At 48.5% G+C, this 15092-nt stretch overlaps 2 protein-coding genes across 6 annotated transcripts in view; both read right to left on the bottom strand.

The window, feature by feature from the left end:
- Positions 1-1073, bottom strand: part of LOC126511729 (2'-5'-oligoadenylate synthase 1A-like) — a 17634-nt gene extending 16561 nt beyond the window's left edge. For both annotated transcript variants that reach the window (XM_050159108.1, XM_050159106.1), the window contains exon 1: positions 1016-1073. The gene's annotated coding sequence lies outside the window, so the exon portion shown is untranslated. The remainder of the gene's footprint in view (positions 1-1015) is intronic.
- Positions 973-15092, bottom strand: part of LOC126511724 (2'-5'-oligoadenylate synthase 2-like) — a 23341-nt gene continuing 9221 nt past the window's right edge. For all 4 annotated transcript variants that reach the window (XM_050159093.1, XM_050159095.1, XM_050159094.1 and 1 more), the window contains exons 5-11: positions 13916-14057; positions 10824-10997; positions 10450-10732; positions 7171-7358; positions 5362-5600; positions 4539-4701; positions 973-3249 (exon numbers count right to left, since the gene is read on the bottom strand). In XM_050159093.1, the coding sequence (XP_050015050.1) occupies positions 3193-3249; positions 4539-4701; positions 5362-5600; positions 7171-7358; positions 10450-10732; positions 10824-10997; positions 13916-14057 (1246 nt within the window). In that variant the 3' untranslated portion in view covers positions 973-3192. The remainder of the gene's footprint in view (positions 3250-4538; positions 4702-5361; positions 5601-7170; positions 7359-10449; positions 10733-10823; positions 10998-13915; positions 14058-15092) is intronic.

Here is a 15092-nt window from a genome sequence, read left to right as displayed (position 1 = left end):
GACAGTTATACCAGGCTCCTGTGGTCTCCATGACATTGAGGGCAGAGGTACTAAGGAGCCCAGGAATATGAAAATTTGTATGCCGTCTATATGCATATTTCTAAGGGTATTGGGGCTTATAACTGCCTTAAATAAGCCACCTGACCCCCTTTGCCAACACTCTCCTCAGATGTGTAAAAGACTATTAAAACAAACCCATGTCTCTGTAAACATCTTGAACTAATACCCTGTATTGTAAGTTGTAAGTCCTTACAGGAAGATGCACTCCCAGGGGACATCAATGCTGACTCTAGGAGCCCACTCATCAGGGGCAGTAAATCCTGACCCCAGGAATGCACTCCCACCCCACACATGATCTTTTGCTATAGAAGGATGCTTATTGCCTTTCTCTGGGTCACAGAGTCTGATTTTTGCCTGTGGCCCTAACTAGTTATAAGTTTTTATACCCACAGTGTTTGAAGTTTGCTTCTGTTAATAGACTTTGGTAGTCTGATCCCAGTTATTTGTGCAACCCCAGGACTTAGCAGTACCAGGACAGCAGTCTTGTCTGCCAGCCCCAGAGGATGAGAGGTTTTCCTGTAGAAGGAACATGGGGGGAACTGGCCTCAACTTGTCTAGGCAAAGTGGGCCATCAGCTCTCCAGTGCCCTGCTTGTCCGTGGTTTGGGCCAAGCCCTGGCAGCAGGCAAAGATTGGGGCAGTCTTTCCCAGTGGTTAGTGTTACAACTGTTCAGGTAGAAGTGTCCACTTGTGTGTCCATTGTCTTTTTGAAGATCTTGTGGGTCACTGCTAGGATCTGAGAGTCTGCTGTTATATAAATGTAATTATCCAAATTCCACATTCAGCAAATCTCTGACAGTTTGAGGACCTGACTATATAAATGTAGTTGAGGACCTTCATTTGTCCTTAGTTATTTGTTATAAGCTATACCTTTGAAGGCGTAAGTCACGAACAAGGCCACACCAGTTTGGACTTATGATTAATAGGGTGTTATTTATTTAAAGGGGAAAACTTACAGATCACCGTCCCAGACAACAGCCATCTGCACAACCAGGAAGGGAGTCTAGTCTCCGGCTGAGCCGGAAGTGAAGAGAGCGAGCAGAGGAAATAGCCGCTTTTTTAAAGGGAGAGAGACCACGCCCCAATGGGCTGGTATCACAGCAGCTATTGGTTGGAGGGGCGGAAGGACCTCCCGCAACATACCTTGAAAACATTTGAGAGGTTAGATAAATTTTTCCTGTACTTGATTACATTAGTACTTAGCATGATTTATAAGTATAGTTTTGGTCATCTCAAGGCTTAATCATCTTTAACTATCTATAATTAAAATAACAATTTCTGAATTAAAGCTCTTTCAGTATCAAGATAAGACTTTGAATTTATAAACATAGTCTACAAAGGGACTGGGAATTTTCCTGATCCTTCTACAGTGTATAATTATAGGATAAAAGTTTCTTGTATGACTCAGTTTACCAAAATAGTTACAGCTCAACAATATTAGCAAAAACAAGGAGGTTAGACACATATCTTTAAACCAGTTTTTTTTTTTAACTTGAATGGGCTTTAAGTAAGGAGAGACATTTTCTAAACCAATAGTTTTTATTTTTTATGATGCATTGTCATGTAATGCCCGACGTGCAGGTGACCCTAGGCTACTCCTGTAAAAAGGTCTTTTGACCTCAAAGGGTCATGACCCAGAGGTTAAGAAACTGCTCTAAGTGTAATGGTCTGCTCAGTCCCTTTAAGAGACAAGCCATGCCCACTCCCCCCCTTCTGCCGCCCCCCCATCTTCTGGGCAAGCTGATCTTCAGCTTCCAGCCTGGGTCCTTTCTCTCTCTCTTGAAGAGGTGTTTCCTGTCTCTCCCTTCTCCCCACTTCTCTCCTCCCTCCCCTCCCCCCCCACCCCCGCCTCTCTCTCTTTGCTCTTTTCCCCTTTCCCCTACATAACCTACTAATTAAAGTAAACTCCCTGGGTGCTGCGGTTCTATGATGAGAAGTGGTACAGGGGCCGGCACGGTCCTCAGTGTGACAGAGCCAGGGAGAGAAGGGACAACCTTTGCGCTAGGATGCATAGGGCTAAGCCCTTATGCATCAATGGAGTTGAAACACTGGGGTGAGGGCCCTGGGCAGTCACAAAGGTAAGGGCAGCTCTCAAGGCTAAGGCAGGAGGTATCAACCACCCTTGGTGTGAAGCTTTGTAAAGAACTACCCTCCGAGACAAACTACCACCATCTTCAGGAGTCGACCTGAGCTGGCCCATCCAAGAACATCACAACTGGGTCTGCTGACTGTACGTCTTCCCCCTTGGAAGAGGGGTGTGGAAAGGTTAAGGACTCTTACTTCAGCAACCAGTTCCAACCAGCTGTATGCTACTCTGCCCTATTTACACGTGGTCTCTGGGAGGGGTTAGAAGATATAAGGGGAAAGATGGGGGGACAGGGTGCCCTCTAGGCAGCCCTGGGGAAGCCACCATTCATGGTGGGTGAGGACATTCCAGTGTAGCTGAGTTAGAGTCACCTCAGCCCCGCCCATGACCCCTCACCCACATGCTGCAGGTAAGCCCAAAGAATTCCTTGGTTCCTCAGACCCTGGTTTGTCCTGGGACCTTAGGAGGAGGGCTACATTGATGGAGGAAGCTCATATTACAACAGTACGCGTTGTTTACATTTCCCCAAGAGATTTTAGCAGCAGGGGTGGAGGGAGAGGGTTGGCTGGCTGCTGGGCTGGACACCTCTGGACACACAGGCAGGAAAGGCCTGTGGATGGAGGGAAAAGCTCAGCAAAGAGGCAGCGAGATACTGAGAGCTAACTGGGACTGCTGGAAATGAAGGGCAAGGGAGGGGCTCAACCTTGGCGACACAGGGTGAGTCCAGAGCTGAAGAGAGGCGTGTAGAGAAGGAAACAGGGAAAAAACATATAGAATGGGAACACAGCACGCTGCTTGGGGGCAAGCATCTCTGAAGGTCACTTGCACAGAGGGGTGTCCACAATGTAAGATCCTGGGGTGGGAGGGGGAGCAGATCTGAAGTCTTGATTTCAAGCAGAGTTGTCTGGGAGTGCAGGAGAGAGGTGGGGACCAGCCAGGGAGGACTGGACCCGCTCCCTTCTGTAACATGGCTTGAGTCTTTAAATCAATGGTCAGTCGACTCTAGAGGCTTCATCTAGCATTTTCATCCCAGAGATGGACTCCAACTCAGATACCCACAGTGGGGTAGATATGAGCTCCACAGCTTCCTGGGGTCTGTACCACCTGGGGAGAAAAAGACAGGTGGGGTGGGGGCTTAAAGAAGGGCGTGGTGGCAGACGCCTTTAATCCCAGCACAGACAGGTGAATCTCTGTGAGTTCGAGGCCAGCCTCGTCTGCAGAGTGAGTTCCAGATCATTCAGGGCCACACAGTGAGAACCTGTCTCCAGAAAAGAATCTGGAAAAGCTGAGAAACACAACAACAAAACTCTCTCTCACCAAAAGACACAACACAATGTCTCAGGTTCCAACTGGGAAGTACATAGGGAGTCTGGGGACAGTGTTCAGCATCTCACAATGCACAGTACAACCTTCTCACCTTGTCCCCGGAAGTCAACAGTGCCAAGGAGGCACAGAAGGAAGAATGGAGTGTGCCTGCCTGTGGGAGGGTAGCCTGGAAGGCTGTGCCTGGTGTATCTTGGGTGGAGGGGGAGGGAATTCCAACCTTCGACAGTACAATTTTACCCCTTGCTTGGTAGCCACTTTCAAAGCTACAGGTGACCATGTGACAATTCTAGGGTTTTTTTGTTTTGTTTGGTTTGGTTTGGTTTGGTTGTTTTTTTCGAGACAGAGTTTCTCTGTAACTTTGGAGCCTGTCTTGGAACTAGCTCTTGTAGACCAGGCTGGCCTCAAACGACAATTCTAGGTTTTTAAAAGTGTGAAAATTCATCAGCGAAGCTTTTAATCTAATCTACTTACTATGTGCCCTCTTTTCTTCTGTTTTTGTTTTTCTCTCTCTCTGTATTGCATGCATGTGTATGCATGTTTGCATGTGTATACATGCATATGTCATTTGTATGCATGTTTTCGTGTGTGTACATGCATATGTCTACGTGTATAAGGCCCCGGATGATGTGAGGACTCATCCTCTGTCACTATTCCACCTCATTTATTGAGGCAGGCTCTATCAATCAAACCCAGAGCTAGCTGATATGGTTAGCTTTGCTAGCTGGCTTGCTCTGGGGATTCTGTTGACTCAGCCTTCCAAGGTTGGAATCATAAGGAGGCTGCCACACCCACCCTGCATTTATGTGGGTTCTGGGGAAATGAACTCTGCTGAATCACTTTTTCTGATGTCCCCATCCTTCCCCTTTTCCGTGCCTCATGATTCCGACCCTCAGTTATCCAGGTCTTTAGGTACCCAGAGCAGGGTGGATGACTGACTGAAAGAACTCCTGGAGTCCAGTTTTTGGTTCTGGTGGGAGGGGGGCTCAGTAACTCCAAATCACTATAGCAAGAAAGCCCTCTGATTGGATTTGTGACAGAGCCACCCACTTTCTTCAGGGCACTCTTACTGGCACTTTCCACGGCTGCACTCTCTGCCACGAGTCTCCACTTTGCAGTTCAAAACAGAGGGAGGAGAGCCACTCATTTGCTTCTTTGGCCAGAAGATGCCAACACCAGCGGTCACCTCCTCCCACGTCGCCTGTGGGATCAGCTGGATCCAGGATTACTGGTCTAAAGGAGAGTTGAGAGTTAGAGACTAGGAAAGGACGGTTTGTTTACAAGACCACTGGCTTTATTCCCATCAAAGACACACTGTATCCTGGCAGCCTAGGTCAAGCAATTTGAATCTACTTAGGAGTCAAAGTAACTTCCTAGAATTGTTGTAGTTGAAAGCCAAATCCCTTCTGAAAGCTGTTGTTTACACTGCACAGTGAACTGTAGTGATGACCCCTTTCAAGAGACTCACCCAACCACAAGATGTCACAGTACCGAGTTGCTAAGTAGGTCAGCACTGGTGTGTGTGTGTGTGTGCATGCGCACTTGAGCCTGGAAATGGCAATGCTGTTTCTCAGGGATATCCTGTCACCTCAGACCCCTCTTAGGTCAGCTAACGCATACTTTTCACGTTTCCACATAACAGAAGAATAGAAAGCAGTGAGGGCGCCCTCTGCCTGCCTCCCTCCTCCCCTTCTGCATCCCTTCTGGCTGGCCAGCCCCTCCCACTCCCGAGGTTGGGTTTTCTCCCTGGAGTCACTCATCTGGCAGCTTCTCCCTCAGTTTCACACTGGGAATGAACAAGACCCTGGGGAGAAGAATCCAGGTCATGGAAGAAATAGCACAGAAGGGAATCAGGTTAATTCAGAACAGGGTGGGGGACTGGGGCACAGGCACCTCTTTTTCTGGATCTGGGTCAGTAGGAACGTCCTTATCGGCTCATCTTCGAAGTTGTAGTTGACTGTCCAGAAGATGCAGAGCTGCTGGTATTTGATGACCAGGTCCAGGACTGTCCGGAAGCCTTCGGCAGTGTCAAATTTCTCCATGCCGCTGCCCTGCTCCCAGGCGTACACCGTGAGAAGCTCCAGGGCGTACTTTGGGGGCAAGGATGCTTTTGGCTTCATTTTCCTTTCACACTGATGGGGAGAGTGGAGATGTCAGGTGACCTTGGTGAGGCAGAGGGGCCCAGTGTGTCTCATGGACTGCTTGGGTTGCAGCCAGGCAACAGGGTTATGAAACAGAACTTGAAAGAGGGAGCCCCTGAGTCCTAGGTAGGCTTGCTAGACTCAGCAGCAGGCAGAGTGGTACACATGGTGTCCTGCGTTTGGACAGCAACGTAACTCCTGGCTGATAGGACCCTCTGCAGGCTAGCTATGAGCCCTGTACCACGGATTGCCATGTCAGAGGAAGATAGGCTGTGGGATGGGGAGGTAGGTGGACTACTGGGGGGGGAGGGAGGAAGGAGGGGAGGAAGGGGAAGGGTGGTGCTTGAGGGAGTCATGTGACTTGCTGAAATTCAAATCAGAGCTCCCCAGTCTCCTAGGCCTCAGCCACTCATGATGATTTGAGTCTCAGCCACAGCTTCCTGTTGCCTTCTGAGAGACAAAATGGTGTCCATACAGCTGTACTGGTAACCTGTGGCATGCAACTTTAACTTCCATCCGTGCTTCTCAGGAGAACTTGGCTGCCACTGAATTCTTTGACCAGTGTGAGATCAGAACAAGCCACATATTGCTCTGATGTTAGGAGGCTCTTTAGGCCTGACCTAATACACAAGTAGCGGAATGCAATCAGAAGACCCATGGCTAAACGAGCAACAGCTTCCCTACAGAGGCCCAGCACCGAGCATGGGAGGATTTGGGGGTTCAGGACAGTTGGCAAAGCTGGTATCCTAGCTTGCTGGTAGAAGAGCAACCACATTTGTTGCAGGAAGTCCTTTCACTCCTCCAGCCAATAGCCACTGAGATACCAGCCCATTGGGGCGTGGTCTCTATCCCTTTAAAAAAGTGGCCACTTCCCTTCTCGCTCTCTCTTACTTCCTGCTCCGCTTCCGGCGACTAGACTCCCTTCCTGATTGCGCAGAGGGCTGTTGTCTGGGACAGTGATCTGTAAGGTTTTTTCCCTTTAAATAAATAACCATTCTATTAATCATAATTTTAAACTGGTGTGGGATTGTTTTTGACTTACGCCTTCGCCTTCACACTGTAAGACTTTAAGACAATCCTGAAGCCATTTTTGACAATTCTGAATCCTCTCAGCCTCCATGCCATAGTGCTTCCCCTCCTCCCCTGGGAACCAAGGACCTAACAGCTACACTCACACATAGTCAGTTCCTGAACAATTACCCATATACGTATGTTTTGGTTCGGTCCCCTGGGAAACAGGGTCAAAATGACCTCTTACCTCATCTGATCTGGCAACAGCTCTCCAGTCAATTATTGGTAATAGCCCTTTCGAATAAGCCAATCAGAGTAGTCAAAGAACAACCTTCCTTGCTTCTGTGGCCCCTTTAAAAGTAGACTGTACCAGCTATTTGGGGTCCCTTGGCTTCCCGAATGCTGGGGGACCCTGTCATGACAGAATTAATAAAATCCTCATGCTTTTGCATCAGCTGTGGTGTGTGAGGTGGTCTCTGGGGGCGACTCCTCCTCAGTGTTTGGACGCTAGAGTCCAACAACACATTGGCCAAAGCAGGGTCTGGCTGACCTGTTTGTACCAGTGCTTGACCAAGCGAATCAGATTCTTCAGTTTGGTGGGTCGGAGTATAATGAACTTGCACTGTAGCTCTGTAAAACACGTGGAAAACTCTCCCCCCTTGATGCCTGATGATTTACATAACGCAATGAGATCCTTGTAGGCTTTGGGTCTGGAGGTGAAGCCAGGATGCAGCTGACCTGACATGGGAGAAGAGTGTATGTTAATCCTATTGTATATGGTAAGTAACAGAGTAAAAAAAGCAATCTTTTTCGAGACAGGATTTCAGGTAGCCAAGGTTGTCATTTGAACTTGCTATGTAACCAAAGTTGATCTTGAATTTCTGATCCTCCTGACTCCACCTTCTGACTGCTGAGTTCACAGCTGAGTACTACCATGCCCAGTGTATGGGAGTTGAACCCAGGTTTTGGGCATGTTAGACAAACTCTCTACAGACCTCAAAACTGTGGGTTTTCAAAAAAAAAAAACTTTATTATTTATTCATTTATGTAGTTTTTCAAGACAGGGTTCCTCTGTGTAGCCATGGCTGTTCTGAAACTCACTTTGTAGACCAGGCTGGCCTCAAGCTCACAGAGATCCACCTGTCTCTGCTTCCTGAGTGCTGGGATTAAAGGTGTGTGCCACCAATGCCTGGCTCAAAAACTTTATTTTTATTTTGTATGGGTGTGATATGTTCACACACATGCAAATGTGAGAGGCTGTAAGGGCCAGAAGAAGCCCCTAGAGCTGGAGTTACAAGGTGTGAGTCACCAAACTCTAGTGCTGGGAACCAAACTTGGGTCCTCTGAAAGAGCAGCAAGCCCCCCCTTAGCCAATGAACCCATCCTATATATATATATTTTTTTTTGACAAGTGCAATTTCATTCTGGGGGGGGATTTCCTTTGAACCATGTATATATATTGAATTACTGATGGGTATCCAAGATGCAGACAGTAATGACTCCATGATCTGGTGGGTGCTGGTAATTTCACAGTAGGACACACACCTGTGGTACCCACTAGGTCAGCCACCAGCGACTGTGGCTGATTATATTTGAGATAATTAAAAGGAAAAGAGGCAAAAGTTCAGCTCTTTGGTAGCTCCAGCCCTACCTCAAGCTCTCAGTGGATTCAGAACACAGGTCTAGATGTTTCTCTGTGTTGGAGAAAGACCTTCCTGTCTGTTTTGAGCTCTTTCACACACTGCCATTGCTGAGGTATCTTTAGTCCACCTCTCATTTTTGTCAATACAGTTTCACTGGGACCGAGTTTTCCCTGTTTGTTAATCTATCACCCAAGGCTGTTTTCAGATTGAAATGGCAAATTCTAGTAGTGGGAAAACTGTGGCCTCCTAGGCTGAAAACATTTGCTGTGTTGCTATACAGGTGAGTTTTCTGTCAACTTGACACAAAGCTAGGCACACCTGAGAAGACAGAGTCTCAACCGAGGAGCTGCCTCCACCAGACTGGCCTATGGCCTCATCTGTGGGGGCTTTTTCTCAGTCGATGAATGATGTGGAAGGGCCCAGCCCTCTGGGGGTCCTGAGTTTTATAAGAAAGCAGGCTGAGCAAGCTAGAGAGAGAGTGAGCAGTGTTCCTCCATGGCCTCTGCTTCAGTTCCTGCTGCCAGGTTCCAGCCCTGACTTCCCTCCATGACTTACACAACTGTAAGAGGAACTAAACCCTTTCCTCCCCAAGATGATTTGGTCAGTGAATTTTTGTTGTTATTTTTTTGTTTCATGACAGGGTTTCTTTGTGTAACTCTGACTGGCCTCGAGCTCACAGAGATCTGCCTGCCTCTGCCTCCTGAGTGCTAGGATTAAAGGTGTGCCACCACCGCCCAGTTTGACCAGTAAACGTTTATCACAGTAACAGGAGGCAGGCTAGCACAGCCGCTATTTCAAGAGCAAACAGACAAACAGACAAAAGTGGGCTGAAGCCCATTCTATAGACTCCTGTCTCTTTTCTGAGAGAAATCAAAACAGCTGGTTTTTGTTTGCAGTTGGGGAGAGATGTGTCAAACCCAGGATCCTCATGCTAGGCAAGTACTCTGCCTCTGAGCTCCAGCCCCAAACAATGGGTAAGAGCTTTGTTGGCTTTACCTTGGGGTGGTGACATTGAACACAGAGCCTTGTACATGCTAAGCAAATGTTTTACCCTGATTACCCTTGGGCCCCAAGAACCTCTCACGTGGAAGATATTATAGTCTTCATAATTCTAATATAGGAAATACACACACACACACAGTAGCTTGGCCTCTGTATGTGCATGGGTGTGAGAATGTGTGTGTGTGTGTGTGTGTGTGTGTGTGTGTGTGTGTGAGAGAGAGAGAGAGAGAGAGAGAGAGAGAGAGAGAGGACACATGAAGCAGCCTAGAGTCAATCTGAGAAGTTGATTTTGATGCAGGGCCCAGCCCACTGTAGGCGGCACCATTCTCTTGACTCATTAAGAGCTAGCTAAGATAAACCTATAAGTGAGGCAGCAAGCAGCATTCCCCCGTGGTTTCTGCTTCAAGTTCCTTCCTTGAGTTTCTGCCCTGACTTCCCTCCGTGATGGCCCTCCATGATGGACTGAGATCTGGACGTGTAAGCCAAACAAACCCTTTTTCCTCTATGTTGCTTTGTGAATGTGGGTGCATGTGCCTGTCTGCGCACACCCATGAGAGTCCAAAGGAGGATGCTGGCCTTCTTGATGCATCATCCTTCACCTTATCCCACTGTGATGGGGTCTCCTCCTGAACTTCAATCTGATTCAGCTAGACCCTTTCTCTCTCCACCCGCACCCCCTCCACAGGCAGTACTGGGGTGACCAGTGTGCCTCCAATAGAGCCTGGCTTTTTATACAGGTGCTGGGGATAAAACTCAGGTCCCCATGACTGAATGGCAAACACTCTTACCGCGGATCCACCTCCCCAGCCTACTTTGAGATCTTTCATTTGTCCATATATTTCTGTATCTCTCACCTGTGAATGGGCTTTCTGAGGAGGAGTTTTCTTCCCCCAATTTCCTGTCTCTTACCTCACAAATCCCCCCACATTCTGTTCTTTAGTTCCCTTCTCCACAGAGGAAATGAAGGGATGTTATCTATGATCTGTTTGTAACTGTATGTGCCATCCCTCACATGCCTTGGAGAACAGAGCCAGCAGCTCCTTGAGGCTGCTTACATGAGAGTGGAATTGCATGTAGGTGTCGGGGGCCTGGGCAAGAACTGGGAGAGAATTACCCAACCCTCCCTGGCTTTTCCTCCATGTTTTCCAGAATCTTCTCAGGAGCTAGGGTTTGTGGACTCCTACCTAGTGCATCATAGGCGGGCAGGACATCAAAGTCAACACTTTCGTTGAGACTCCTGGATTTCAAGGTGAAGCTCAGCACCCTGGGGGCCGTCCACTCTGAAATCTCAAACTTCACCTCCAGCTCCTGGGTCTTTCGGAAGACTTCTAATTGCCTCTGGATTTCCTGGACAAACATTGCACGCTCCTTGTTTTGGGAGTCGTAACTCTTCAGGGGGCTGAGAAACACTACGATATCAGCATCCGATCCATTCTTCAGAGCCGTGCCTTTGGCAGTGGATCCTCCCTAGGGAGGAAAGAGAAGGTGAGATGCTGCCTCCCCTCACCCTTGTCTCCCTGGCTCCCAAGAGCTGGCACAGTGACAGGCCAGCGCTCACCTTGACGGCCTTCAGCACTTTGGTGCTTGAGTCCTTGAAGCAGTTGTTTTTGAGGAATTCACAGATGATGTTAACAGCTTTTCTGATCTGCTTCAAGAACTTTTCATTGGGCTGGAGGAAGTCTTTGATGAACGTGTCCAGTAAATGGCTTGGGGTGATGAAGAGTGATGTGGGCTAGGGAGGATAGAGATTTGGTGGGCTCTGCTCAGAAGCCACCCCAAAACTCACCTCTCTCCTCCTGCTAGCCTGTTCCAACAGTGGGCAGAGACCTTCCTGTCAGAGACCTTCCTGTCTTACACACATATACTCTAAAAAATGTTCTTGAGATTCTGGGCAATCCTTACCTCCTGTGGCCCACCCCCTCTCCAAGCAGAAACTTTCCTGGTTCCTCATGGGCTACTTGGGAGAGATCTAGATCCTTCTGAAGGGGTTGTGGGATGCAGACATGGGAGGCACCCTCGAACAGCATGAGGGGATCCCCAAAGACCTTCCAAGAGGCAGGTGTGAGGGTCAAACTTGGAAAAGTAGATGTGAGCTCAGACGCAGGGAGGAGGGCCTGGAGGGTGTTGGACTAATGGCTTTGAAGGTGGATAAGGACCTAGGGTACATGAGCAGGGTCAAGGAGCTTGAAAAGGGAACGAGGCCTCAAGGGTCTCCATCCCAGCTCTGTGAGACTGCATTTGGATTCCCACTGCTGTAACGATAAGGTTATAGATTTAGGGGGCACTTTTTAAACAGTGGGGAGGGAGGAAGAAGACAAGTCTAAGTGGATAAGTTTCCTGGAGAGCATTGGCAGAGAGCAGTGCAACTGTCTGGGAACAAGAGAGGGGGCTTAGCTTTGCAGGCTAGCTGATCTTGGTCGGACACCCTTAGATGTTGTGACCCTTGCACCCCCTTGACAGTGGCAGCATACTCAGTCCTTTTGCTCCTACAGCTCAGATGGTGTACAGGGTGTACATGCGCACACAAGTGTACATGTGTCGTGTGCATGTGTGAGCGTGTATCATATGCAAGTGTACACACGGGAATGCTATAGATGAATATTCAAGAATACGAGTGTTTGCATGTGTGAGTATGCACATTATGTACACACGTGAGTGCATGCAAACGTGAGTGTATGCAGTTGTGAGTGCTGATGTATGTTCACAAGTGTCAGCATTGTGCAGCACCTGTGAGCGTGTGAGGTTCGTCTGTGAGTGTATATGTTTACATGTGAGTGTGTGTGTACATGTGATAAGCCTGAAACGCTCATTCCTGCTTGTGTGTTGGTTCCTGGGCTGTCAAGAGAGGGGTGACGTCATGGTCTGAAAGGACCGGCTAGTGTGGAGCACAGGGATCGGAAGGTGTGGTAGGGACTAGAGAGACGGCTCATGGGTTAAGTGTACTGTCTGTGGACCCAGGTTTAATTTCCAGCACCCGGGTGGTGGCTCACAGCTGTCTGTAACTCCAGCTCCAGGGGATCTGATACCCTTTTCTGGCCTCTGTGGGTATTATACACATAGAACACAACATATATTCAGGCAACACTTGTACACATAATATATATATTGAGACATGGTTTCTCTGTGTAACCATCCTGGCTATCCTGGAACTCACAGAGATCCTCTTGCCTCTCCCTCTCAGGTGCTGGGATTAAAGGGGTGTGCTACCACTGCCTGACATTAAAAAAAATTTTTTTAAGGTATAGGAGAGACATGAAAGCTGAACATATCATGTGCCTGTGTGTTAGAAGGGGGATCTACAGGGTGCTCTTGGAATGGCTGTCAGAATATGAAGATGGTGTGTGTGTGTGTGTGTGTGTCTTATAATTTGACCACACTATGAACTTAAATTTGGTTTTGACCACAGACCAGTGGTTGCGGAAGTGAAGCACCCTCAAGAGACTCTGGTGACTTGCAGCCACCACCCTAGTGATGAAGCTGAGGGCGTGTGTGTGCAATGTCACCCAGCCAACAATGGCAAGTGCCAGAGTTCCTGCCTATGAAGCTCACACAGGCATTGTGCATCCCTTTTTGCAGAGACAGATGTTTGAAAACTCAGAAGTAAACCAAGGAGGTTGTCTCAAGGAATTAAAAGACCAGTCTGTGGTGAAAATGGAGTCCGGGGTGGGGTACATGGGAGCGATTGTGGAGTCCTTGGCATCTACCTGGGGAACGACCCCATTCACAGACTCTGCTTCCTTCTGTCTGTCCCACACTGTCAGAGTCTGGTAGCTCTGTAGATGGAGTGTGGCCCCTGCCTCCACACTTTGGTTAGAAGTTTGCCCCTCACCTGTTCTCACAGGTGGGGTGTGATTGGCACATCTGTCCCACTTCGAAGGCCAACAAGGCAGCCTTTGGACAGACTCAGCTGGTCTAGTTTGGGAATGCTCTTGATGCCCTCTTCCGACAGGCAGATAGATTACATCTGCTTCACTGCTGGCCCCACACCCAGGGGCCGGGCCTCAGGGTCTGCTTGGGAGTCACAGACGTGAGTTCTGCACACTTCTAGGAGGCTCAGCTCCTTGTCTGCCCCCAACTCCTGCCTCATGATTTCACTCTTGCTGAAATAAACCCATCTCCTTTCTGGGGGAACCCTCCTTCTTTATAGCCCCCACTTTTCTACCTCACAGCCATCTTTGTGGCCTCTAAGAGTTCGTTGAGTTGTATCTCCCTAAAATATATCAGGATTTGGACCTGTTGTACCTGAGACCTTGACCTAATAGGAAATGGACTTAGAGAGGCTCTTAGGAGAGGGTCATGAGGGTGAGCTCCAGCTAAATATGACTATTATCCTTAGAGGAGTGGGGTCCCCAGTCAGACCCACATCCATGAAAAGGAGCGAAGACAGGGCAGACATGTGACAGTGGAGGAAAAGACAGGGTGATGATGTCACAAGCCGAGCCAGAGATCAGAGCTGTCCGGAGAGAGTCCACCCCTGCCCTATTCATTGTCTTTGAACCCCCAGCATCCAGAACAGTGGGGGAAATGAATTCTGTTGTTTTCAGCCACACTGAGTGTGTGACATGTTACAGTAGTCACACAGGCAGCCACGACACACTCTCTGAAGTCAATGTCAGGAGGACCCACTCTCCAGCGTGGATATCCTCTTACCAGAACATTCCAGCATTGTGCAGGTGACATATCATTCAGGCTGGGAGAGTCCAGCCAGGCCTGAGCCGCCTCTGTCAGCAGCTCCCAGGAGCCGTCTTTGCCCACATTATTGGTTGGGTCAGTTGGGTCCAAGATGATGGGTCTAGAAATTTTATCAGATTAAAAGAAATCAGGGCTGAGTTTAGTAGCACACATCTTTAATCTCAGTACTTGGGAGGCAGAAACAGGTAGATCTCTGTGAGCTGGAGCTCAGCCTAGTCTACGTAGTGAGCTCCAGGCCAGTCAGGATTGTACAGTGAGATCCTGAGAGCCTGTCCCCCTCAGCCCACCCCTCCTGCCCAGCAGCGCCTGGGAAGATAGTTTAGAAACTAAGACTGCTTAGAACTCACTCATAAGGACCAGGGTTCAGGACCCACGAACAACATGGGTGTCCCTGTACATGACTTCAGTCCCACCTCTGAGGGGTAGAGACGTGGGGATCTCTGGGGCTTGCTGACTTCCAGCCTAGTTGAGAAAGCCAGAGCCCAGAGTGAAGAAGAGAGCCCTGCTTCAGAATAATACACAGAGGATACCTATATCCTCTTCTGGTGCACAGACGCACATTTTTTTTTTCGAGACAGGGTTTCTCTGTAGCTTTGGAGCCTGTCCTTGAACTAGCTCTTGTAGACCAGGCTGGCCTTGAACTCACAGAGATCCGCCTGCCTCTGTCCCCAAGTACTTGGATTAAAGGCGTGTGCCACCTCTACCCTGCCAGACACACAAATTGGTATTGGCATAAAAACAGAGAAGTCGACCAATGGAATCGAATAGAAGACCCTGACTTTAACCCACAAACCTAAGAACACCTGATTTTTGATAAAGGAGCTAAAAGTATACAATGGAAAAAAGAGAGCATCTTCAACAAATTGTGCTAGCAAAACTGGATGTCAATCTGTAGAAGAATGAAAATAGATCCATATCTATCACCATGCACAAAACTCAAGTCCAAATGGATTAAAGACCTCAATATCAGTCCGAACACACTGAACCTGATAGAAGAGAAAGTGGGAAGTACCCTACAACAGATGGGCACAGGAGACCACTTCCTATGTATAACCCCAGCAGCACAAACATTAAGGGCCTCATTGAATAAATGGGACCTCCTGAGACTGAGAAGCTTCTGTAAAGCAAAGGACAC

The sequence above is a fragment of the Alexandromys fortis genome, unplaced genomic scaffold, assembly GCF_014885135.2.
Source record: "Alexandromys fortis isolate MF-2015 unplaced genomic scaffold, M_Fortis_MF-2015_v1.1 scaffold_90, whole genome shotgun sequence".
In the NCBI taxonomy this organism is placed as follows: domain Eukaryota; kingdom Metazoa; phylum Chordata; class Mammalia; order Rodentia; family Cricetidae; genus Alexandromys; species Alexandromys fortis.
The sequence above is the reverse complement of the archived record's forward strand: the minus strand, read 5'-3'. Positions and strand labels throughout refer to the sequence as shown.